General features: G+C 47.9%; 1 protein-coding gene across 2 annotated transcripts in view; it reads right to left on the reverse strand.

The window, feature by feature from the left end:
* The window catches only part of TBC1D13 (TBC1 domain family member 13), a 33,149-nt gene extending 17,218 nt beyond the window's left edge, over positions 1-15,931 (reverse strand). Inside the window, exons 1-6 of one of the 2 annotated variants that reach the window (XM_077306878.1) lie at positions 15,658-15,928; positions 13,791-13,929; positions 9,744-9,817; positions 6,514-6,554; positions 4,894-4,955; positions 2,276-2,375 (exon numbers count right to left, since the gene is read on the reverse strand). In XM_077306878.1, coding sequence (XP_077162993.1) covers positions 2,276-2,347 — 72 coding nt within the window. In that variant the 5' untranslated portion in view covers positions 2,348-2,375; positions 4,894-4,955; positions 6,514-6,554; ... (1 more) ...; positions 13,791-13,929; positions 15,658-15,928. Of the gene's footprint in view, positions 1-2,275; positions 2,376-4,893; positions 4,956-6,513; positions 6,555-9,743; positions 9,818-13,790; positions 13,930-15,657 lie in introns of both variants that reach the window. The other variant, XM_077306877.1, reaches the window with a different exon arrangement.
* Positions 15,932-24,209: the final 8,278 nt, after the last annotated feature.

Raw genomic sequence — 24,209 nt, forward strand, 5'->3', positions numbered from 1 at the left:
GTAAAATATCCCTACCACTCCCAGGAGTGCTTCTTTGAATGTGGACCTGCCCGCCAATACCGCTGAGCCCCTCAGGAGCTGTTCTGTTGGTGAGCTTATGCCCAGCTCACAATATACATCCCTCATTCATATAATGCCAGCATTACAGTGAGCTTTGCAGAGAAAGAGACTAGTCCTGTGGTTCTCAACCTTTAATACAATTCCTCCTGTTGTGGTGACCCCCAACCATAAAATGATGCCAGGGTTCTTTCACAGAAATTTAACCGAAACTGACCAATGGCGTGAAGATCCCTGGTTCATGATGGTATCTAAATGGGCTTTTTTTCCCCTGGGGTGTCTCAGTTCAGCTCTGCCTCTTGTGCTGCCGAGCTGTGCCGCCACCTGGAGCGCCTGGCGGGAGACTGCGCTGCGCTGGAGGTGCTGCTGGAGCGGCTGAGTGCGAGCGCCTGCAGGAGGAGCGGCAACAGTGGCAGTGTCCCCTCCCCCGTTCTCCCCGCCAAGCTGCTCGCCCTGCCGCGACCCCTCTGAAAGGATCATTTGACCCCCAAAGGGGCCCTGACCCCCGAGTTGAGAACCACTGGACTAGTCGCTCTCTGAAGGAACTTTCAGTATCAACAAGAAGGGATAAAGAATTGATGAAGCCACTTTTTTCAGAATTGCAAGCTGCCTCTCTCATGATTTTAGCCCATTTCCTCCCTTTTACAACAGCCCTGTGAGGTAGGTTAGGCCAAGACACAGTGGCTGACCCAAGGTCTGCCCCGCAATCTGCAAGGGAATCTGAATCCAGCCCTTCCCCACTTCATCATCTCCCTGGCTCCATGCAGAAGAAATTCTTGACCATGTGAACCATCTCCAAAATGAGAGGCCAAAAGGTACTTTTTAAAAAAGGCACGTATTATTCCACACTTCTACTGGGCACAACAAACAAATGCTACAGTTTTTGCACGATACTCCGAAAGCAGGCAACAGGCAATGACAAATCAGTAGCAAGGGAAGCAGAAGTGCAGCTAATGAAAGTGAGTTTAGGGATGGGCTATGGTGAAAGAGCTAGTCTCAAGAAGGAATGGATAGCAAAGAAAGAAAAGGACTGGCAGACCAGAGATGGAGAGGCAGTCCTGGATGCAGCAGTGGGCCAATGGGGAGACATATTTGCACAAACAAACCTACCAAGGAGACACTGTGCAGAGCAGGGATGAGCACCAAGAAAAACATTTGGTACTGTTTCAATTTGGACCAAATAGATTTGGGTATCCCCAAATCACCCGAATCCTATTACTGGTACAGGGATTCGGGTGATCAGAGGACAGTGTCAGACGTTGAAAGAACTCACAACGAGCTTCTTAATAATAAGAAAGCTTTATTGAGAAGCACTACATTCGTCTAGACTGGCGAAATCAAATCTGGCTTGAGGGCAGATTTGCTTCTTCTTATCAATACGATTCTCCCGCCTAAAACTTGAAAGTTCCCAAGGGAGGGGAGAAGGAGAGAAGAGACACTTGCAATTAAAAACAACGATTCATTCTCATGGCCTTGACTGTTTTCCACAGTTGATAGTGAAAACAGGCCCAGCCGAGAGGCCCCAGCAAATGATAAGGGTTACAACAACATACATTTTACTTTCTACTTGTTAGCATGATTACAGGACCTGGAGCAACCAGGCGCCAAGCAATATAACTGTCATGGAAGAACTCAGGCTAATTTATGGCAGGGTTTCTAACAATCCTGACATTCTTCCACCCTAAAAAGGACCCCCCCCCACATTAGCCCGCATCCACTGGTCGAGGGCAGTCAGGGAAGGCACGGTGGAAAGCTCGGAGGAGGCGGGGGGCTTTCACAGCCCCATCAATTCGGCCACAGCCCAACAAGCAGATGATCCGTGGAGATAAACCTCTCTCCGTAGATCAGCTGTTTGGGGCATCTAAATGCCTCCACCCCTGGTGCACAGCCTGCCAAACTATGAGGATCAGCAGTCTGTAGGACTTTGAGCAGGGGGAAGGCATGTTGTGGGAGCAGGTAAGACTTTTAAATGGACATTTAAACATTTCCGTTTGAGAAGAATGCTTTGCACAAACATAGCCAGTTTTAACAACCATGTACTGTTTAAACAATTGTTCAAGACAAAAAATATGAAGAACATTTGGTCCTCCTCTAATCCCTTCTCAGAGTAAAAAGAAGACAAAGCACTCCACATCCTCCAACAGGCCACCATATCAGTATAACAGAATTGTACAATTCAGCCCAAATTTTTCCTCAGGTTAATGGGGACATAACTTACATGGTCTTCTAAAGTTACATCTTCCCTGGAGACCCCAAGGTTGGCTTTGGCTATCCCAGGTTGTATAATCATTTCCTTCAAGAACTGGGCATACAAATCTCTTTAAAGAGAAAAAGAGAGAGCAAAAGTGGGGGAGGGGAGACAGAAAGCACATTTGAATCTGGTATCCTCCATTCTCTCCATGTCAGTCTGCCAAGTACAGAACAGTTCAATCTTGAGAACTGATTGAAACTGTTTACTACTGTAATACAATCAATGCTGTTTAAATTACGGAGATGCCCAATAAAGCAGCGTGCCATGTGGGGAGCGAGAGGGCCAATGAACCAATATATACTGGCAATTATTTATTTCAGACAAATTCTAAATACTCAACAAAAATAGAGTCCAATAGCACCTTTAAGATCAACAAAAATTTATTCAAGGCGGATCTTTCGAGTCTTAAAGGTTCTCTTGGACTCTATTTTTGTTGTGCTACTTCAGATCAACACAGCGACCCACTTGAATCTAAATACTTTTTTTTTTTTTTTTGCTTATTGGTACCTAAATTATTTAGGACATACATGCTCCAAATCTCTCTTCCTTTCTGCCCTGTCATACCACTGGGGGCAAAAGCTACCTCTTTACCGTGCAGTATCCTGTCAGGGAAGAATGCCAAGAGAGGCCTTCTCCTCCGCTTGTGCCGTTATGGAGCACAGAGGCTGGTTGTCCAAGGGCAGACCAAGGAGCACTGCTTACCTCTCATCCGGGCTGGAATTCAGGGGCCACAATTCTAAATGTCTGGAGCAACTATACTGCCTTCATTTTAGAGTGGTCTCTTTTACACAAAGGTATTTACTCTCTTCTCTACGACAGTGGTCCCCAACCCGCGGGCCACGGCCCGGTGCCGGGCCGCGAAGGCCTCAGAGCCGGGCCGCAGCTCCTTCTTCCCTCCCCCCCCCTGAAGCGAGAAGCTCGCCAGACCGCGAGCAAATCGGCCGCCAAAGCAGCCGATTAGTTCGCGGCCCGGCAAGCTTCTTGTTTCGGGAGGGGAGGGGAGGGAAGAGAAGCTTGCCGAGCCGCAAGTTAATCGGCCGCTTTAGCGGCCAATTTGCTCGCGGCCCGGAGGGGCCCGGGAGGGAGAGCCGCGGCCGCCGGCATGGCGGCGGCACAAACGTGCTTGCGGCTGGGGCTGTTGCGCATGCGTGGGCCCCCGGGCCGCCCTCTCCTTCCACTATGCCGCAGCGGTCCACAGCAAGCGAAAGCTTGCGGACGGCTGCTCTACGAGACGCCGATGTTCATTCATCCACAAGCACTCTAAATACTTCTCAGCATTAACTGACTTCCACATCCTTCCTGGAACGGCTTTAACTGCTAAGAGGCCATCAACGGTCGCCCCAGAGCTCTTCATTGGCAGAAACACAAAACTGCCAGCACTACAGCTAAGACTCAGAGATAGCACATATGTAGACTGGCCCCTTAGGAAAAGGCTTTATGAATTACAATATAACAGGTAGATGAGAGTCCAGTTGCACATGGACATAAGCTTTTTGAGAGTCAAAGCTCCCCTCGACAGAAACAGTTCTGCTCTACAGTGTCTGCCTCTCGAAGACTTGCACCCTGAAACTCTTGTTAGTCTCTGGACGCAACTGGACTCCAACCAAACAGTTCTATTGCACCCGCTGAAACTACCAATAATATAAATTCATCTTGAAAGTGAAAAAGTCGTGCCATTAGAGTGACACATCCACATCACGTTTCTTCACAGAATTCTGAACTCAAAGCAGTCTACACAAGACTGTGAGCCAAAGACAACCCAGTGCACATAAGAAACGAACAGCATCTACAAAATTTAGTATGCTGATTGGCATGGAGTCACGCCTTCTCTCCTGTTTGTCCAATGTTCAGGGCTAGATCCACTAGCCCCTAAAAGAGCAGCTATCAGTACATTCAAAGCAGGGGCAGACAGTCGTGTGCAAACAACAGATCCAGATCAGATATACAGATATTATGGCAGATTTAGTACTGTTCTTGCTGGCGTGACAACGCAGGCCGCAGGCCACGCGGCTCACCCGTTGCCTCTACAGAGCAGTTTTCCCCACCTGATCCTTTCTCTCTGTTCCTCCTCTGACATATCCTCTCCAATCCTGTGACAAGTTGTGCAGCTATAGCATTTAGAATTAAGACTCCATCTTCCAAGAGCTTCTCAGGCTTGGGGCACTGCATCTGGCTCAGGGTGGACTCCTTCGCTTTGGGAAACACATCTGGACTTCAAGCTTGCATCATCATGAAATATCTGATGCCATTTAAACAAAATGCTAAAAAAATGACCTCTCCTAACTACTTTTATGTGAATTTTTATTAGGCTTTCCTTATGGCTGACTCTTTTTAAAAGTCTCTAAATGAGGTTTGAGGTACACAGTTATTTTCGTTTTGCTAACAGATTAATAATTAGACTAGAAATTCTAAAAGATGCCCTAAAAAGAGTTTACTCGATACTGCTTTGCTCAACTTTTGAGCCCAGGGACAACGTTAATATTGCGGCAATGCCTAGATCAGGGAGCCAATTCTCATTGTTGAGCTCCAAGAAGAGGTTAGTGAGTTGTACAAGAGAATGGAGACTATAGAAAATATTAACTCACCTCTGTTTTTTCAGTAGGGAATTCCATAAGGCTCTCTCCACAGGGAGGTAGTTCAAGAGGATCTGCGCAGGGAGAACCACACACATAAAGAATATTGCAATACATTTTGGCTTGCACTAAATAGCTTAGTATAACAACTGCATAACAGAACATGATTTCTATGCCAACCCTAAGTTTTTCTGCTTCTTTCCTCTCTCCTGTCTCCCAAGCCAACAAAGTAAACGTAATGAATTTCACATAAAAGAATCCAACAGCCAAACAGCCAAAACGAGACCCGGTACCTAATAAGCCTCCTTCAGTGGCTTAAATTAAAGATTTTTTTCCAAAAATTTCAGTGTTTTTTTTCTTTCCATAAGATATAAACTAGTTGGTTACATTCAGGAGATCCCTCACTAAGAGTTAAAAGACCGAACCATAGGTCGCTTTGATAATGTTAAGATAATTCATTTATGGAAAGAAAAAAACACAGAAAGTTTTGAAAAAATTCTTTCATTTAAGCCACTGAAGAAGGCTTACCCTAGAAAATGAGTTACTAGGAATTGGGATTCATTTTGGCTGTTTGACTGTTGGATTCTTGCATCTGAAATAAAAATTAGGAATATTCATTATGTTTCTTTCGTCAACTTGTGTCTCCATCGGTTGGATTTCTTCGGCTTCCATTTCATTTCTCCTCTGTCTCCCAGCTGGAACGATCTGCACTACCCCTCTGCGGCTAACAAACTGCAGTTGGTGAATTTAAACATTACAGCAAAATGCAACCTGTAGAAACTGATTTAACATTCCAGCTATTGGTTCAGTGCCAATCAACGGCCCTCTCTGAGTTGACTATCGCTAACTACCAACATATCATGAAGCACCTCAGCTTTTGATCAGATCTCCATTTATAAACCATGATGATAACTAATCAGGATGACTGATGCAGCCGTGCTCTCCAGAGAATCGCTGAAGGGCAACAAAATCAGTTTTCTAGCTGAGAATCGCACAGATCCCAGAGAGATTAGTGCCCTGCCGGAACTTGCCAAGTTCGACAGGGCCTGTAAGACGGAGTTCTTCCATCAGGCCTATGGTTGATGCCAGCCAGGACAGTAGGATAATATCAATATCAAACTGCCTCCCATTTGCTCCTGGAAGTCACTTACTCACCTCAGTGCTTTATGTTGGTGCTAACATCGTTATAACTGTGATTTTATTGTCAATGAATGGTTTTATGTATTTTATCTGTTTTACTATTTACCAAATTAATTGTACACTGCCCCGAGATGGCAGAGTCCGAAAAGGGCAGTGTGAAAATCCCAAAATAAATAAACAAATATTCTAGACCAGGGGTAGTCAAACTGCGGCCCTCCGAATGTCCATGGACTACAATTCCCATGAGCCCCTGCCATCGAACATCTGGAGGGCTGCAGTTTGACTACCCCTGATCTAGACATCCAATCTGTATGACATTCAGGCAAGGCACTCTTCTCATAGCCCCACCTATAAAATGGGGGTTGTTCTGAAGATTGCCTCAGAGCTTCATAAAGCACTTAGAGACACTTTTCTTGAAAGCCCCACCCGCATCACCAAGCCTTCCCCAAATGCAATGAGAAACAAAGCACGGCGGTCCCCTCTCAGACCCACCTTCCAGCACAGGCAGCGCAATCCACCTTCAAAAGGAACCCCTGCAGTACAAAAGAAACAGCATCCATTAGGGATGGCTACGTCTGGCCTTTTCACACTACACTATGGTGCTATTACTGCCATTAGGAGTAGGAATGAAAAGTTTCGGCAGGTAACAAACCACGTGGAGAGGGAGGTTCTGCCAATAATCTGCTGGTATGCTTAGCAACTGAAAAAACATACTAATTCCATAATTAAGTGGGGAGCATAAGTGATGCAATGCTCAAGGGAGAGGTAACACATTTATGTTCTGTATTCAGTTTTAGGGCACTGCAGTTTAATGCAAATTTCTGCAAAGAATTGGGTGTCAGGATGGCTAAGGCAGGCTTGATGGGCCTGGAAGGATTTCCTGAATGAGTGGGAGTTATATATTTTAAAAATTTCTAAAACGTTTATTGGGTGATATGATCACATATGGTCATGCTAACCAGTCCCCCCCCCCACACTCCCAAAATGGCCAATGATGGGCCTGGAGGGGGTGGGAAGGGAAGGGGCCCCAGGTGGGCATGTCCACAGCTCTGCTTCCCAACCATATTCTGCAGGATCGTGCCTTCTGGGGCTTCTCAAAACCTGAAAAATGTTTCAAAGGGTTCTGAATGGTAAAAAAGTTGAGAAAGGTTGGGGTAAGAGAATGAACAGTGAGGTCCCTGTTTCAAACACGGACTGTTCCATGAATCTACTGGTGATAGCTGTTCCTGTCTGTTCAAGCATCTGTTCCTGCTCAGGAATTAAGATCACAGGGAGAAGCCCTCTGGACTGCCCCACCAATCAAAGAAGCTCATTTGATGGATGCCGAGAGAGTTCCTTTTCGGCAGCAGCCTCACAACTAGGGAATGACTCCCCAGGGAGATATGCCTTGCCCCTTCACTTTTGGTCTTCAGGAGGCAGCTGAATGGGGCTGTAAAACAACTGGTCTAAGTCCAGCAAGCTTGCCATGTCACCACACTGGCTTGCTCTTTCACACAAACTTAGGAGGATAAGAAACTTGTCAAATTCAGCACAAGGGTTCAAGTTTGTAAGAAGTTTGGAAGTTAAATATTTATAGAATTAGTAACTCAGAGACAGCAAGGATGGCCTCTGGCACTGTTAACTCTCTGCTAAGTAAGTGTTAGGGGAAAGGGGTAAGTGTAAAAGGTAAAGGTCAAGGTATCCCCTGTGCAAGCACCCAGTCATGTCTGACCCTTGGGATGGCGCCCTCCAGCGTTTTCATGGCAGACTCAATACGGGGTGGTTTGCCAGTGCCTTCCCCAGTCATTACCGTTTACCCCCCAGCAAGCTGGGTACTCATTTTACCCACCTCGGAAGGATGGAAGGCTGAGTCAACCTTGAGCCAGCTGCTGGGATCGAACTCCCAGCCTCATGGGCAGAGCTTCAGACAGCATTTCTGCTGCCTTACCACTCTGCGCCACAAGAAGCTCTAGGGGTAAGTGTAATAAAGTCAATTTCTAAACATTTACTACTTGCATCTGTTTTTAGAACAAGGTGGCTAAAGTATTTAGTCAGACTATAATTCTCTTTTCAAAATACATTGTTCACAGTGTGGATTAGGTAAAGGCTTTCAGAAAAAATGGTACTATAGCTTTAAAAAGTAAATGGGCTCATGGAGAGAGAAAAAAATAGGATGTGCACAGAAATCAATCCCTGGCTACTGAAGTGATAGCCAAATACATACCCAGTATTACCATGAAGGCGCAGGTCACGGGAGTAGCCCAGCTGATGTTTTTCTATCTTTGCCAAGCTAGCCTACAGGCACCCTATCTGGCCCTGGAGCAACTGGCCACTGTGATCCATGCGATGGTCACCTCCAGGCAAGACTTCTGTAACTCACTCTATGCGGGCCTACCCTTTTCCCAGACCTGGAAACTGCAACTGGTCCCAAATGCGGCTGCTAGGGACCTCAAGCGGTCATCTTGGAGGGCCCATGTCCAGCCTGTGCCTGTTGAATTCCAGATGTGCTTCAAGGTTTTGGTTTTGACCTTTAAGGCTATCCGTTGTCTGGGTCCAGTGTGCCTGAGGGACTGCTTGTCTACCTTTGCCCCCTGGAGAGCATGCTGCTTTTCAATACCAATAGGCTGATGATCCCTGGCCTGAGGGAAGTCTGCCTGGCCCCAATCAGGCAATCCATCTGGTTGTGGTTTGGCTTTTAATGCAGTTAGTTGCTGTTGGAGGAAGAGTTCTGTTTTGCAAAGCTCCCTTTTTTGTAAGAAAGTAAGTTTCAGAAACGTCAAGTTTTCTAATTTCCTCCACAGAACAGTCTCTGCGTGTGATGATCTCTGCAGGAGGTTTGCCTGGCCTCAACCAGGGCCAGGGGCTCTTTGATCCCAGCCCAGACCTGGTGGAAGGAGCTCCCAGAAGAGCTGAGGGCCCTGCAGAAGCCTGCAAAACAGAGCTCTTCCGCCAAGTCTTTGGTAGAGGCCAGGACACAGGAGATCAAGAGGGCCCTTCCACAACTAGGAATTAGAACAAGAATTATGCTTAAGATCAATCAGCACCCCTGGGAGTCTGAGCCCTGAGGCGCAGGACTGAAGGGTGGGGCATGGGAAGACCTGAGGGGGTGGGTTTTTATTTTCTCACCACTGGAGTATGCTGTTTAACTAATGATTAATGGTTTTAATGTTTTATTTATTGAAGATTTTATCTTTTAATTATAACCCGCCGCGAGACAACTTTATAGCAGTAGGTAAAAAATTCAATAAATTTTAAAAATAAATATATTAAATGAAACTCTTGCATGCTGGCCTTAGAATTCTCTGCTTGCTCTTGGCATACACGGTCCAGTTCATGCAGAACAGGCCAGGGTATAGGGTCTTGTTCTCATATGAACTCAGCCAAGCAGACACATGCCTATTGGGGAAGGAAAGAAGACCCACGGTGGCAGACAGAGCGGGTTTTTTGGGTGAAGAACCACACAGTATTACGCTATCAGCTACTTTCTATACATCACAATGCAGTTCAGGCTGCATCTCTTATCAGAAGCCCCAAGGCATGGCTGAGACAAGCCACAGGTACTGATCTCCCAATCCCTGTGACGGTTTTTTGTGTGTGAAATGCTAGCAGCCCTCATCTTTGTGAGGATAAAACAGTTGCAACTCATACCTCCTGGCAAGGGATTAACCCAGCCTTAGAATGAACACTGAAACCTGATCTATGCCCCTGCCTGTAACAGCAAGAATTTGCCAAAAGTCATTTACCACTAAAGCAAAGTTTGCGGAGCTTCTGCAGCACAATCTTGGGTTCGCTAAGGATCTCCTGAAATTCTGCAATCCTAGAGGAAGGGGAATCACAAACACAGACAAAAATAAAAACAACAGATGCATGAATTGCCAGGTGGATGGGAGGACAGTCACATTTGCGCAGAAATTCCAATGACATTCTTCACTGGAAGTTTTGGATTAACATATTTATGATGTAGGCTAAAGGCATATTTGGTTTCTTTCATGTCTATCTTCCTGGGATAAAACCATGACTTGGATGGTGCTCCATTCCCCCACCAAGGACATTCCAAACAGAGTCAAACTCATTGAAAACAACTGGAGAAACATGCAGTTCAGATAAGGACTTTTATCAGAACAAAGGAAACACAAGTACTAGGCAGATCACAGGAACAAACAGTCGCGTGTACAACAAGGGCAGTACCAGCGTCTCAAGTTCTCACCTGATTTTTCTTAATTTTCTTAAAGACTAGTAACTAGTAATAAGGTGGAAAATCCATCTGAAAGGAGTTGGGGGAAGAAGTCTACAAGGACCCTTCTCTCTGGGACCAAGAGAGAGATTTAGTTCTATGAACTGCAGCAATTCCACCTTTGTTGCAGAATCACTGAAGAGTAATCGTAGCAGCATGCATGAACAAGGAGCTAAGGGCAACCTGACCTCTGAGCAATTAAGATTTGTCCTCTCTGGGAACAGTAACATCAAATTTGTATAGGGCAGCATTTAGCACCAAAAAGGCTTTGAGAACTTATCAAGTGCTAAAAATCATCTTGAGAGCTTTTCAGCACCTGAAAACCCACTTGAACAAGTTCTACATTACACAAAACATGAGTAGCGTGCGCTGAATTAGATCAACAGTCTGTCTAGTCTAGCATTCAGTAGTCAACCAGTTTTCCTGAAAGGACCAAACAAAAGGGTCAGAGGTTTGCTACTTAGTCTCCATGGCTAGTAGCCACTGAAGGACTTTCCCCCCCCACAAATGTCTAACCATCTAAGGATAAGTCAGTCAGGACACAAAATGAAGTAATTCATTACCACAGCAACTACCTTAGATGTTTGTTAAAAGGGTTAAAAGCTTGGACAGGTTCTGAAGGAGCTTCAGACTCACATACACAAGCCTTGCTGTTCTCTTCCGTCATGGGAGGTACTTCATTATGTTCATTTTAGCAGAACATTGTGATTTGTCATTGTGGCTAAACCATCAAACTATTATTTCTCCTTCAAACCAGGACCGTACACTGGAAACAAACTATAGCATGACAGTTTGGGATGTAACTGCAAGCTGCGGTTTGCCAGGCAAAGCCCTAATTAGCTTGTTAAAGGTAAAGGTAAAGGTATCCCCTGTGCAAGCACCGGATCATGTCTGACCCTTGGGGTGACGCCCTCCAGCGTTTTCATGGCAGACTCAATACAGGGTGGTTTGCCAGTGCCTTCCCCAGTCATTACCGTTTACCCCCCAGCAGCAAGCTGGGTACTCATTTTACCAACCTCGGAAGGATGGAAGGCTGAGTCAACCTTGAGCCGGCTGCTGGGATCGAACTCCCAAGCTCTTTAACACAGCTACTGTCTACAATTTGCCCTTACACCTGAACCAAGCCTTCAGATAACTGAGAGGAGACAGAGTCAATATTGACAGAAACAACAAAACTAACTGGGCCTCCACAAGTAGAAGCAGTTTCCTCCGAAAGGGGAGTGGTTGCAGAGCTGGCGATATCTTGCACTGTCTACAAACTTTCCATAAGACCTGGCTGGAAAGGATGGACCCTTAGTTTGGCCAAGTAAGGCAATAATGATCTTTTACTGGCTTATTTCCCAACATCTACCTTAAACATTTCCTGGCAAATAGATGGGGAAGAAATGGAGGTAGTGACAGATTTTATTTTCCTGGACTCCAAGATCACTGCAGATGGGGACTGCAGCAAAGAAATTAAAAGACGCTTGCTCCTGGGGAGGAAAGCTATGGCAAATCTAGACAGCATCCTAAAAAGCAGAGACATCACCCTGCCAACAAAAGTGCGTTTAGTCAAGGCTATGGTCTTCCCAGTTGCAATGTATGGCTGCGAAAGTTAGACCATAAGGAAGGCCGAGCGTCAAAGAATTGAGGCTTTTGAACTCTGGTGCTGAAGAAGACTCTTGCGAGTCCCTTGGACTGCAAGGCGAACAAACCGGTCAGTCCTAGAACAAACCGGTCAGTCCCTGACTGCTCCTTAGAAGGCCAGATCCTGAAGATGAAACTCAAATACTTTGGCCACCTCATGAGAAGGAAGGACTCCCTGGAGAAGAGCCTAATGCTGGGAGCGATCGAGGGCAAAAGAAGAAGGGGACGACAGAGAATGAGGTGGCTGGATGGAGTCACTGAAGCAGTCGGTGCAAACTGAAATGGACTCCGGGGAATGGTAGAGGACAGGAAGGCCTGGAGGATCATTGTCCATGGGGTCGCGATGGGTCGGACACGACTTTGCACCTAACAACAACAACAACCCTAAACATTAACATCCTAGGAGAAACAATATGATGGAAATTAGTTCTGAGCTCAGTGCTAATTCACATCATGGACTTCATTCTTAAGAATGAGAAATGCTTGCTGACTAAGTGGCTGCCCCTTCCTCATTCCACATGTTCTTATTACTCAGCAAAGGCACTGTTTTTGCAAATCCTTTCCTTATGTGTTCCAGAGCCACATCATGGCCCCCAAAACAGATTCTACTCCTTTGCACTTGCACACACACCCTCTGGGACATTTCACAGACAGCCACTTATCCGCATAAAGTCTGCACTTGTGAAAAACAACATATAAAAGCAGGCCTCCACCGAATAGGAAGGATGACCTGTTGGTGAGGAGAGATTCCCTTCCAGTTTCATTCTTTCCACAATGCTTTAGATAGGGAAGTCTCTGACAAGCATCCGGCAATAGCATCAACTCCAGATGAGAGTGGGTATGCAAAACATATTGTCCATAGACTCTGTGGCAAGCGACTAACAATTTCACCATCTGGGCCAAAGTGTAGAAACAGAGCGTGTGTAAAGTGCCGTCAGCTCACAGCTGACTCATGGCGACCTTAGAGGGTTTTTGGATCAAGTAACAAACAGAAGTGGTCATTCCCTGCCTCTGAACAGCGATCCTGGACTTCCTTGCTGGTCTCTTATCCATCCAAGTAAGAACCAGGCTTAACCTTAGATTCAAGTGGGTCGCCATGTTAGTCTGAAGTAGTACAACAAAATCAGAGTCCAATCAGGCACCTTTAAGCCCAACCAAGATTTATTCAAGGGGGGAGCTTTCGAGGGCATGCACTCTTCTTCAGACTAATGAACAACCATCATAACTCTGGAGGCACAAGCAAATTATGGCAAATTAGTAAACTGTGTCATAATATCCAAGTTAAACCATATGATGCCATATAATAATTCTTTGCTAAAACAGCTAATTAGTCCTTTTGAGTTCAGTTGTAGTTCACAAAAACATTGGAGAAATAAACTGTTTTGCAGGGCTAACCTTGTTGAGCTTCTGAGATCTGACAAGATTGGATTAACCTGGAGTATTAGAAACTAAGGGGGAATTTTAACTCCACACACATACACACACACGCCTAACACAGAATGTTAAAAAGTTCAACAGGCTGACAAACAGCATTGTAGAACCAAGGGTGGGGGGGGGAGAAACACAAACATCTTTTTTTTTTAATCTGCAGGGAGAGCTGGCTGGTTGGGGGGATGGGACAGTTTTATGAGAAAACAAAAGGTTAAGGTTCATTAGGCAGCAGCACTTTGGAGACTAATCAATTTTATGTGGTACAAGCTTAATTCAGGCTACATTCCACTTTGTCAAATGCATTGTTAGTCTGCTCTGCACATACACACACATACAGAGAAACTGCCGGTAAAGATGAGAGGCAAAAGGTCTATGAGAATTTTATGCAAACATATTCAAAAGAAGCAGCACCTGGCAAAAAAGTTGCTTCCCCACCTGCATCAGGAGAGAAAACCCAGGAGTAGAGGGGTGTAGTGGTTAAAGAGTGGAGAATTCTAACCTGGAGAACTGGGTTTGATTCCCCACTCCTCCACATGCAGCCAGCTGGGTGACCTTGGGGTAGTCACAGTTCTTTTAGGGTTGTTCTCACAGAGCAGTTCTCTTAGAGCTCCCTCAGCCCTACCTACTTCACAGGGTGTCTGTTGTAGGGAGAAGAAAGGGAAGGTGTTTGTAAGCTGCTCTGGGACTCCCTCCAGGTAGTGAAAAGCGGGGTATAAAAAAACAGCTCTTCCTCAGATTAGTTGAACTCCTGTAGAGAAGGCCAATGCAGTCACCACAGCAGGTGGAGTGTTGAGCTTTGATCAGAGATCTGAGTTCAAAGTCCCTGCTCAGCCTCAAAGCAAACTGGGCTAGGGATCTTGGGCTCATCACAATCCTTCCATTTAACCCACCTCACAGACATCATCAGGATAACCTAAGAGAGCATGAATGTATACCACCATAAGCTTGCTAGATGGGCAGATGTGCAGAGACAGGGAGCACAGCAGAGCTCTTAGATGTATTTTTATACCCAGCTGTCTCCCAAACTTTGCAGGACCCAAGGTGAGGTCTCCTCAGTCCCCTTGCACATAGTGCCCAATCACAGTTTGCAGGAATTCTGTATTTCCTACACCATTTCCCTGGTGTTATTTGGCTGACTTGGGAAACCCACGAGTGTCCATTCGGGTATCCCCAAGAGCTACAGAGAAGAAGATGGCAGTCCCTTTTGCATGTTCATTCTCTACGCTGGCGCCATGCGCAGGGGAACTCGGGAGAACCTCCAAGGCTCACATCATTAGTCCATACAGAAACACGGTTGCCAGGTTAGGGTTCGGAACTCTTGGAGATTTGGGGGCGGAGCTTGGGTCGGGCAGGGAACCCAGTGGGGTATAATGCCACAAGGTCCCCTCTCCAAAGCACCCATTTCCCCTGGGGGGACTGATTGCTGTAATCTGGAGACAGCTCTAATTCCAGGGGGTCCTCAGGCCCCGCTCCTGGAGGCTGGCATTCCTATATGGCAAGCAGGGTGGGGATCCCAGACCTGCTTCTGACAGAAGTCAGTCCATAATAATGAGCGAAGAGACAATTATAAGAGGCCCATTCAGACTGAGGGAGGCAGGGAAGCCCTCTGGGGGGGGGAAAGGGCAGGGACAGACTCAATAATTAGGAGGAACTCCCTTCATTTCAGGCACACACCAGTGGGGGGGGGGGCTTTCATCATAACCTGCTACAGACTGTCACAAGTAGAGGCGGTCCAATTTCCCCCTTTATCAAGAGATCTCCCCCCCTACCTAAGGAGACCCCCCCCAGAGAAAATAAGTGCCTTTCCGAATGAAAAAGTGGGGAGGGGGGGGAAGAAGCTCTATATAAAAAAAAAGAGGGGTGCCAAAAGTTCCTTTCAAAATGGGGGGCGGGATGAGGCTACAGACCCGCCACGAAAAGCATTTTTTTACGGGAAAGTTCCGATGCGGGGGGGGGGAGGGGGGAGCTGCTTTCCCTTGCAATTCTCAAGGGGGGGGACGGGAAAGGGTGCAAAAGGGGCAGCCCCGAAGAAGCCGGGAGAAGAGAAGTTGTTGTCAAAAAAGAGGGAGGGCAGCTCCAAGTCGGAAGCTCAGTCCTGCTTTCAAGGAAAAGAAGAAGAAGAAGCAGCAAACGGGGGAGGGGGGGGAAGAAAATGCCAGGCAAGAGGAACAGCCCCCCCCCCCCCGCAGCAGCACGCTTTCTCGGGAGGGGGAGATTTGCTAGAAGGGGGGGAAGAGGGGGGGTCAGGGGACACCCACATAACAGCGGGGGGGGGCACTCACCACTCCCCCACCCCCAAAAGGGGAAGGGGCAGCCGCGACAAACCCTCCTCCTCCTCCTCCTCTCCCCCCCCCGAGCCCCCCAACCTGCTCTTGTGGAGGCTCGACATGATGGAGCCTCCTCCTCCTCCTCCTCCTCCAGCGTCTCCTCTGCCGCTTCGCTTCCCGGGCCAGCGAGCAGCGGCGCCCAGTCGGGCGGAAACCCGGCCTGGCGGAGGGGGATCGATTCGGGAGGCGGAGCCCCGGCGGCCCGGCCCGGCCCGCCTCGCCCTACCTGGCAGGCCCCGCTTGGAGGCCGGCCCTGAGGGCGCCGAGGGGAGGCGGCAGCCCGGCGGGCCAGGTGGCGAGCCAGGCAGGGAGGCGGGAGGCGGGAGGCGGGAGGCGGGAGGCGGGAGAAGGGCCGGGTCCCAGCTGGGGAGGCCAAGGGCGGCCTTCAGGCGGCCTCCTCTGCAAGCGGACCAGATTTTAACATCGGTCAAGCGGCGGGGGGGGGGGTCGTTCTTGATTAAAAATTTGGTCTGCGTGTCCCTGCAAAGGTGGGGCAAACTGGCCACCTTCCTCTTGGGGGGCCGGGCACAGGGGGGGCCAAAGTGCTCCTCGAGATTGAACTGGAGTCCAGTCAGGCACCTTTCCGACCAACCAAGGTCTATTCAAGGCCTCGGGGGCGGGGGGGGTGCGAGCCCCCTAACTCAGCCCCTTGTATGGCGCTCAGCGGCTCCCGCAGGCTGGCAGGGCTCCCGGGAATGGTGGTTCATGGGTATCTGGGGCCCACAGTTTGGAAGGGGGTTAGGTTAGGGGCATTCCTCATCAGGGGCCACTTCGCAGCCCCCTGGGAGAGCTTTAAAAGGAGATGATGGGTCCCAGGGGTCAGGCACGAATTAGGACACCCTCTTTTTTGCCTTCCAAAATGTGAGGAGATTGTATTGTTTCTTGCCAAAGGCCATTACAACGCCGGGGGGGGGGGCTACCATAGCCCCCACTTTACATCTGGTTGCCACAGCCAGGGACAGATGATTGAAGATTAAAGGTCTAATATGGGATTATGTGATTGCCATCTGTGTTGTTTTGTCTGTTTTGTATTTTATGGGTTTTCTATTTTATGTATATTGTGAGCTGCCACGAGCCAGCTCGTCTGGGAGTGGCGGGATAAAAGTCCAATAAACAAATAAATATTGTATATCCAGTTTAAATCAATATCTGGTAAAAATAGTATAAACAAAGGTATGGAAATAAATCAGATCTCAGTTAATGCCAAGCACTAAAAGGTTAAAAATGAAAACGTTCTGGTGGGGGCAAGTTTGGCTCCAATCTTCTTTTTGAGCCAGTGCAAACAACTACACACTAGAACTAATCTAAGAATTAGTATCTGGTAACAGACCAATTTATATATTTAAAATATGGCCACCCTAGGTTAGGGAAAGGAAACGGTCAAGGTAAATTATGTCTCTGGCTCAAAACTGTACCTGAGGTGGTTTCACACACACACATGCCTGGCAAAAATCCATTTTGTGGCTCCTGTACCCACACCTTGGCTCTCCTAAGTCCCAAACTGGCCAACAATAATATTCACATGTGCAGCAGGACATTTGGGATGGTGGCGCCAAGAGCTGTGGAACAACCTCTCCTCAGCAATTTATCTGTTAACGTTATTTGCAGTTCACCTTTCTCAAAGGGACTCATCTTTCTCAAAGGGACTGTGTGAGTACACACAGTCAACCCAATGGGACATTCAGTAACCTGGGCATTAGGATCTGAGAAGTCTGGAACCACCAGAAAGAATGGAAGTAAAGCATGAGAGGATTCATGTGAGGCATTGGTACAAGAAGTTTCATAATAGGACCCTACCTACAATAAGCAATACACAGCAGTATAAACCCACGGTCCCTAACAGTTTCTCCAAGTGTGTAAAACTGTTTTGTACATCACCTCGCCCACAACAGCATTGAGCTGGTCTTTTTGATGGTGACCATCAGATTTCCTTTTATATTGCTTGCAGATGTTACCACACATTTGCCATGTGCTATTTTGTCCATGTGTTATCCTTTAAAGAGTAAATAAGCCTGCTGCAGTGTTAATGCAGCGGGTGCTAGCGGGGCTTCAGAGTCGGCGGGTCCGGGGCGGGGGTGGGGCTGTGCATCGTGGGACGGCTTGGCCGGGTCGCGGGAATCGTTGGTGTCAATGCAGGCGTGGGGCAGTGCGGGGCGGGGTGGCTCATCGAGGCCCCACGGTCACGTCAGCGGCTACCTGGGGCCGTTTCGAGTCTCTTAGTGTGGTGGCGGCGAGGAAGCGAGGCTGCAGCAGCGCTGCGAGGCGGCAACCGGGCCTGGTGGAGGTGATTGTAGTGATGGCGGCGGGCAGGCGGAGACGGGCGAGGCCGAAGGGGGGCGGATCGGGAGGCGCTTTGCCAGTCAGTCTGGCGGCAAGTTAGTCAGTCTGGCGGCAAGGGACCAATTGGGAGCCACGCTGTGCGCGGCTCGCAATTGGTCCCTTGCCGCCGGACTGACAATCGGAGGACCCAATCAGCAGGCGCAAACCGCCTGCCGATTGGGCCCCCCGACTGTCACTCCAGAGGAAGGGGCCTATGGGCACCCTTCCTCATCATGGACAGGGCCCACCTTTGGTGCCCTTAACAAAATATTTAATCTGCTCCGCTAGGAGCGGTTAAAGATTCTTAACCCCCCCAATTATTCCCACTACATTCATTTGCTTACTTATTTACTTATATTCTGCCCTACCTTTGGGGACTCAAGGCAGATCTTTGGGGACTGAAAGCAAAAAACGTTTTGTAATTATTTATAACTAGCTTCAAAGCCCATTCCTAAGAACGGGCCCTGAAAGGATCCCCTCCCCTGGCTCCCGGCTTCGGAGCAGGGAAAGGAGCATGGCTCCTTTGCCCTCCCCAAAGTCTTTAGCCCTCGGCCCCCGTTCCTGCCGATGCCTCCTCCCCGCCCCAATCACCTCCTTCTTACCCACGCATCCGGCAGGGTGTGGGTGGGTCAGTGCCTCCCGACTCCGGGGCCAAGCAGCCAATGCCCCCTCTTCCCCATCCCGGACTGGGCCCACCCCAACTACCCTTACTGCTATATTTATACCGCTCCCGGAGCAGTTTACGGATAACTCCCTAAAATTATTAGATTCAAGATGGCGGTCAAAATACAAACTCCATCCCCAACATCTAAAGCAGTTGAACCAGCACAGCATATAAACAACTGGAGATGGAAAAAAGGAAAAACCAAGGAGTGGATCATTCAGTGGTTCCAGGAAGGTCTAACAACTAACCCTGGAACCTGGGGGCAGGCGGACCCAATCTCATCCCCCAGTATCAGCAACATCCGGCCTCAACCAAACGCTTGGCAGGAGAACTCCATCTTGCAGGCCCTGTGGAACCCAGAGAGTTTAGAAGAGCTATTTTCTGCATGCTGCTTTTTTATCACTCAGTGCAGTCTCAAAGCAGCTTATGATCGGATGGTCTCCGCACAACAGTCACCTTGTGAGATAGGTGGGGCTCAGAGAGCTGAGAGAACCGTTACCAGCCGAAGGTCACCCAGCAGGGCTTTGTGGAGGAAGTTGTTAAAAAGCAGCTTTTACATTTTAGTGAGTAAATGAATAAAATAGTCATTAAACTATCTTAAATGTTAAAATGTAATAACTATTGATTCTCTCTGCATGATTTCCAGATGGCATCTCTAGTTGGCTACTGCAGGAAAAAGGATGTTGTCTTTGTTCTGATCTGGTTAATCAGGGCTCTTTTTATTTATTCAAAACAAACAAGCCCATTGCGTTCTGTAATACAACAGGCGCTAGCTCTTAGGTTTTGGTGGGTTTAGTGCCTCACTTGGAAGCTGGCAACCCTAAGAGGTGGTCTCCCTACGCACAGCAGTCTTGACCCTAGTCAGGTGTATGCACACCTAGGTAGTGTGGAATTCCACCTGCTCTTTGCAATGTTTTCTTGACCAGAAATAGGTTAGGGGGTGCTATGTGGCTGGTTAGGCGGCTGTGGAGGCCCCACTTCCAAACTTCAGGGACAGCCAACCTCCAGGTGGGGCCTGAATATCTCCTGGAATTGTTGCTCATTTCCAGACTATAAAAATCATCTCCCGAAGCAAAAATGGCTGCTTTGGAGAGGTGATTCTGTAGCATTGTACCCCATTGAGGTTTAGGGATGCCATCCTCCAGGTGGGGTCTGAGGATCCTATGGAAGTACAGCTCATCTCCAGGCAGTTAGGCTGAAGGGAAAGCTTTGCCCCCTCACATGCACCCTTTCAATAGGAATGCTTGTGATCACAGACACCCCTTGACTAGCACCGGTCTGTTGCTTGGCTAGTGATGTCTGCCCTTCTGACACCTGAGGCCTACTGCTGGCAACTGCAATTTGTGTTGTTGTCTGCAAGGCCAAGTCATTGCCTAATAACAGTGGATCACCTAGTTCCCCCCAAAGTCTCACTGTCTGCTTTCCTGTAAAGCTAACTCCACTTTAAATTCTGGGCCACTTATGCTTTTGATTTTGTAGGACCTTCCTGGCAAATACCGATTTTTATTTACCAGGCCAAACTTGAGAAAAATCACTTCAGTTCCTTTGTCTCTCCAGCCATTTTCTTGTTCACCATTTACAGTTTCAGGCTATAAATATTCTTTATTTAGATCTTCCTGCACTTTCCAGACTCGCAGGACCCATGCGCCCCAAAATACAAACAGTTGCTGGTAAGGGCTTGCCAAAGCCCATAGCCCAAGAGGGGCACACCTGCACCACTCCACCCCAGCCTCAGTCTGCAAGCCTCTCCCATCATCTCTAGTATTGCTGCTCATCTCTAGGTTATAAAGATCAGTTCTGCAGGCAAAAATGGCTACTTTGGAGGGTGAACTCAGAGTGCTCAAAGAACTTTCCGGAGAACTTGCAGAACCCTTGTCCATCATCTTTGGGACCTCTTTAAGGACTGGAGATGTCCTGGAGGACTGGAAGAGAGCAAACGTTATTCCGATCTTCAAAAAAGGGAGGAAGGATGACCCGGGAAAGGAAGCGATTTTTGCCGTGCTTTGTCCCACCCCTGGCCGTCAATCAAATGAGCAGCCAATGGGCAGTTGTTACCATGCTCTGGAAAAGCCCCTTTGCCTTTAAGAACATGTTTAAAAAAAAAAAAAAAAAAACACATGTTGCAATGAATGTGCCTTGATTCCTTGCTTCTTCTAGCTGGCAGCTGGCCTGTGAGCTGCCGATTCATCGTTGCCACGCTCCCCCGAGTGAAAAAAAAATCCCCCCCCCCGTGCATGGGCGCGATTTTCGGCCGAAAATAAAGGGAACTTGCAAACGGGGCTGTGTTCTGTTTGGTGACTTGAGGCGAGCTTTAAAGCAGCTCTGTGGAGGGACTGCAGCCGGAGAAGCCTCGCTGGGTGAATGAAGGCTTGCCGGTTCGTTGCTCTCCACTCGCTCCGAGGAAAAAAAATGGCGATCGCTTCGCCGGAAGTTGAGAAGAGAGAGCCAGGGGGAGGGATTTTGCTGAAACCACAACAATGGTAATGCACAGAACTTTTTCACTATTGTTGCAGATTGATTGCAGGAGTGTAGCGCTTTCCAGAGGGTGAATCCACTTTTGGGGAGTTCCCTGGAAGCGCTACAACGAAGCGCTTCTAGCGGGACTGTTTCAGGAGTGTGGCAGATTGTGTACGACGTTGTGCATAACTGCATATTAGTTGCGATTACAATTTGCCACACTCCTGCTACATTAAACCTGTGCGGAATGGACCTGAGTGTGAACGAGACCTTGGGGTACTTGTGGATTGTAAGCTAAACATGTGCAGGCAGTGTGATGCAGCGGTAAAAAAGGCAAATGCCATTTCGGGCTGTATCAACAGGGGCATCACATCAAAATCACAAGATGTCATAGTCCCACTGTATACGGTACTGGTTAGACCACACCTGGAGTACTGTGTGCAGTTCTGGAGGCCTCACTTCAAGAAGGACGTAGATAAAATTGAAGGGTACAGAGGAGAGCGACGAGGATGATCTGGGGCCAAGGGACCAAGCCCTATGAAGATAGGTTGAGGGACTTGGGAATGTTCAGCCTGGAGAAAAGGAAGTTGAGAGGGGACATGATAGCCCTCTTTAAGTATTTGAAAGGTTGTCACTTGGAGGAGGGCAGGATGCTGTTTCCGTTGGCTGCAGAGGAAAGGACACGCAGTAATGGGTTTAAACTACAAGTACAACGATATAGGCTTGATATCAGGAAAAAAATTTTCACAGTCCGAGTAGTTCAGCAGTGGAATAGGCTGCCTAAGGCAGTGGTGAGCTCCCCCTCACTGGCAGTCTTCAAGCAAAGGTTGGATACACACTTTTCTTGGATGCTTTAGGATGCTTAGGGCTGATTCTGCGTTGAGCAGGGGGTTGGACTAGGTGGCCTGTATGGCCCCTTCCAACTCTATGATTCTGTGATTTTAAGGCCCTTAAAGCTCCAAAGCTCCAGGAATATTTCCAACCCAGGGGTAGCGAACCTCCAGGTGGGGCCTAGAGAGCTCCTGGAATTACAGCTCACCTGCAGATTATAAAGATCAGCTTCTCATGTGAAAATGGCTGCTTTGGAGGGTGGACAGGGTTGTTATTCAAAAGAAATATTTAAGGCCTCCCACCCAGGTTGTTGTGGAGATGGAACACTTGCAACGCTGGCTGCACTCTGATTGGCCCTGCCCCTACAGCTCCCGTCCTCCATCCCTGGACGCTAGCCACGCTCCTCTCAGACACGCCAAAGACAGAGAGAGACACACAGAGAGACACACAGACCAAACGCAAGCCCTCATTCCCTCCTATCACTCCTGCTGCGAGGGAGGCAGAGAGTCACACAGAGAGAACTGCCACAAGCTGCTGACAGCAACACAGAGAGTGACACCCCTGCTGCCACGGAGGGAGAGAGAGCTGCCCCAAACTGCACACCAGCCCTCCTTCCCTCCTAATAGTGACCCTAATTATCTGCTATGCCTCCACTGCTAACCGCTCCCCCCCAAAAAAATAAACAACTTCTGTTGCTTTAAAGATGCCCACTGGATTCTGTGGCTGTTGGGAGTCGCTTGGCAACCACAGCAGTATTGCCAGCATTCCAAGTCTTGATTTCTGGAAAGCCAAGCAGTGGGTGGGAAGGCAGGAGAAGACTGGGGTGTCAAAACCGCCCCAGAAAGGGCCCCCCTCCCAGCTGATTGATCCCTGGATGGAGGAGGACTCCTTGCCAATGAAAGACCCAGGCGTAACTTCTGCAGACTCACGAATGCGATTATTGAGCTTGACTTGGCAGCAGTGCCTATGGAGCATTAGTCCCAAATTGATAATAGCAGTAGCTAGTACACAACTGAGACTAGTCGTAAGCTGGCAGCCAGCACCCAATTGGAGCCAAACCTTTTGCAGGGAGACCATGATAGATAGCAAAGGAGGGGGGAAAGCTAAAGATGGGGGAACAAGGAAAAGTAGGTTGGCTGGCTTGTGAGAAGAAGAAAAATAAAAGGGATGAGGCAGGAGGAGGTCTCTGCCTTTTAATCTGTGATTTTTATAGGTTTTATAATTGTTACTTTTATTGTGTTTTGATGATGTTCTGGTTATATTGTAAGCTACCTTGATTTCCCTGAGGCAGAAAGGTGGCTCACAACAGTTTGAATAAAATCCTTAAATTACATAGGAACCAGGACTGGTTCTGCACTTACATTCTTTCCCCCATTGTCAATCCTGCAGAATTCGGATAGATCTGAACGTCTGCCTTTGTTTTTCCTTAATTAAAACAGACGTTGCCTTCTATACTTAATTGTATGGTTGCTCTCTCCTTCCTACTTGATTGGGGAAGCTAAGAGGGGGGCGTGGAGTGGTGGTCTCGAAACTCCAACCCGCACTGAAGGAGAACAAGGCTGGAGAGGGTTTTATTCCCTGCCTTTTGTCTTCTCTACTGCCAAAGTGTGTGTGTGGGGGGGGGGCAGAGCACAAGGCTGTTTGTTTATTTTTCTTTTCCTGAGCAAGTGAGGGGGGGAGAACGAGGGGGGGGGGGAAGACAATCCAAAAGGCAAAAGCACATAGAAGGCAAAAATAAGTCTTGCAAGGGAATGGCAACTGAGAAACACAGTTTTCCTGCAGTCTTTGAATTGATGCCCTGAACAATCAGCGGCAGACTGCTTCACTATGTCAACGTTGGAAGCGCAGAGGAAGTTAATCTGGAAAACGCAGACATCAACACTTGAAATACTGGGGCTTTTGGAGCAGTTTTCTCCTTCGGGAAGAAAAGCTGGGTGTCATCTGCATATTGATAACATCCCAGCTTGAACTTACGCACCAGTTGGGCAAGAAGGCACATGAAGATGTTAAATAAGATGCTGAGGCTTGAACTTGGGGTCTTCTGCATGCCAAGCAGATACTCTGCCACTGAGCACAACTCTCTCTCCACTCCTTCCTGTTTTACGGCCCCCGTTCTCACAAAATCTCTACCTCTATTTTTGCCTTTTCAGGCAGATGTTTTAAAACTTTGCTATTTCACATACTATAATTGCTGAGGTGACTTTTTCAGCTATGCCATGTTAAAAACAACACCCATCTTTTTCTCTGCTCTGAGATTTAGCCTCTAGTGGCTCTGGTAAAATCTAAATGCAGTGAACAATCAGTAGTTCATACTAGCAAT

Source organism: Paroedura picta, chromosome 12 (genome assembly GCF_049243985.1).
Source record: "Paroedura picta isolate Pp20150507F chromosome 12, Ppicta_v3.0, whole genome shotgun sequence".
Lineage (NCBI taxonomy): Eukaryota > Metazoa > Chordata > Lepidosauria > Squamata > Gekkonidae > Paroedura > Paroedura picta.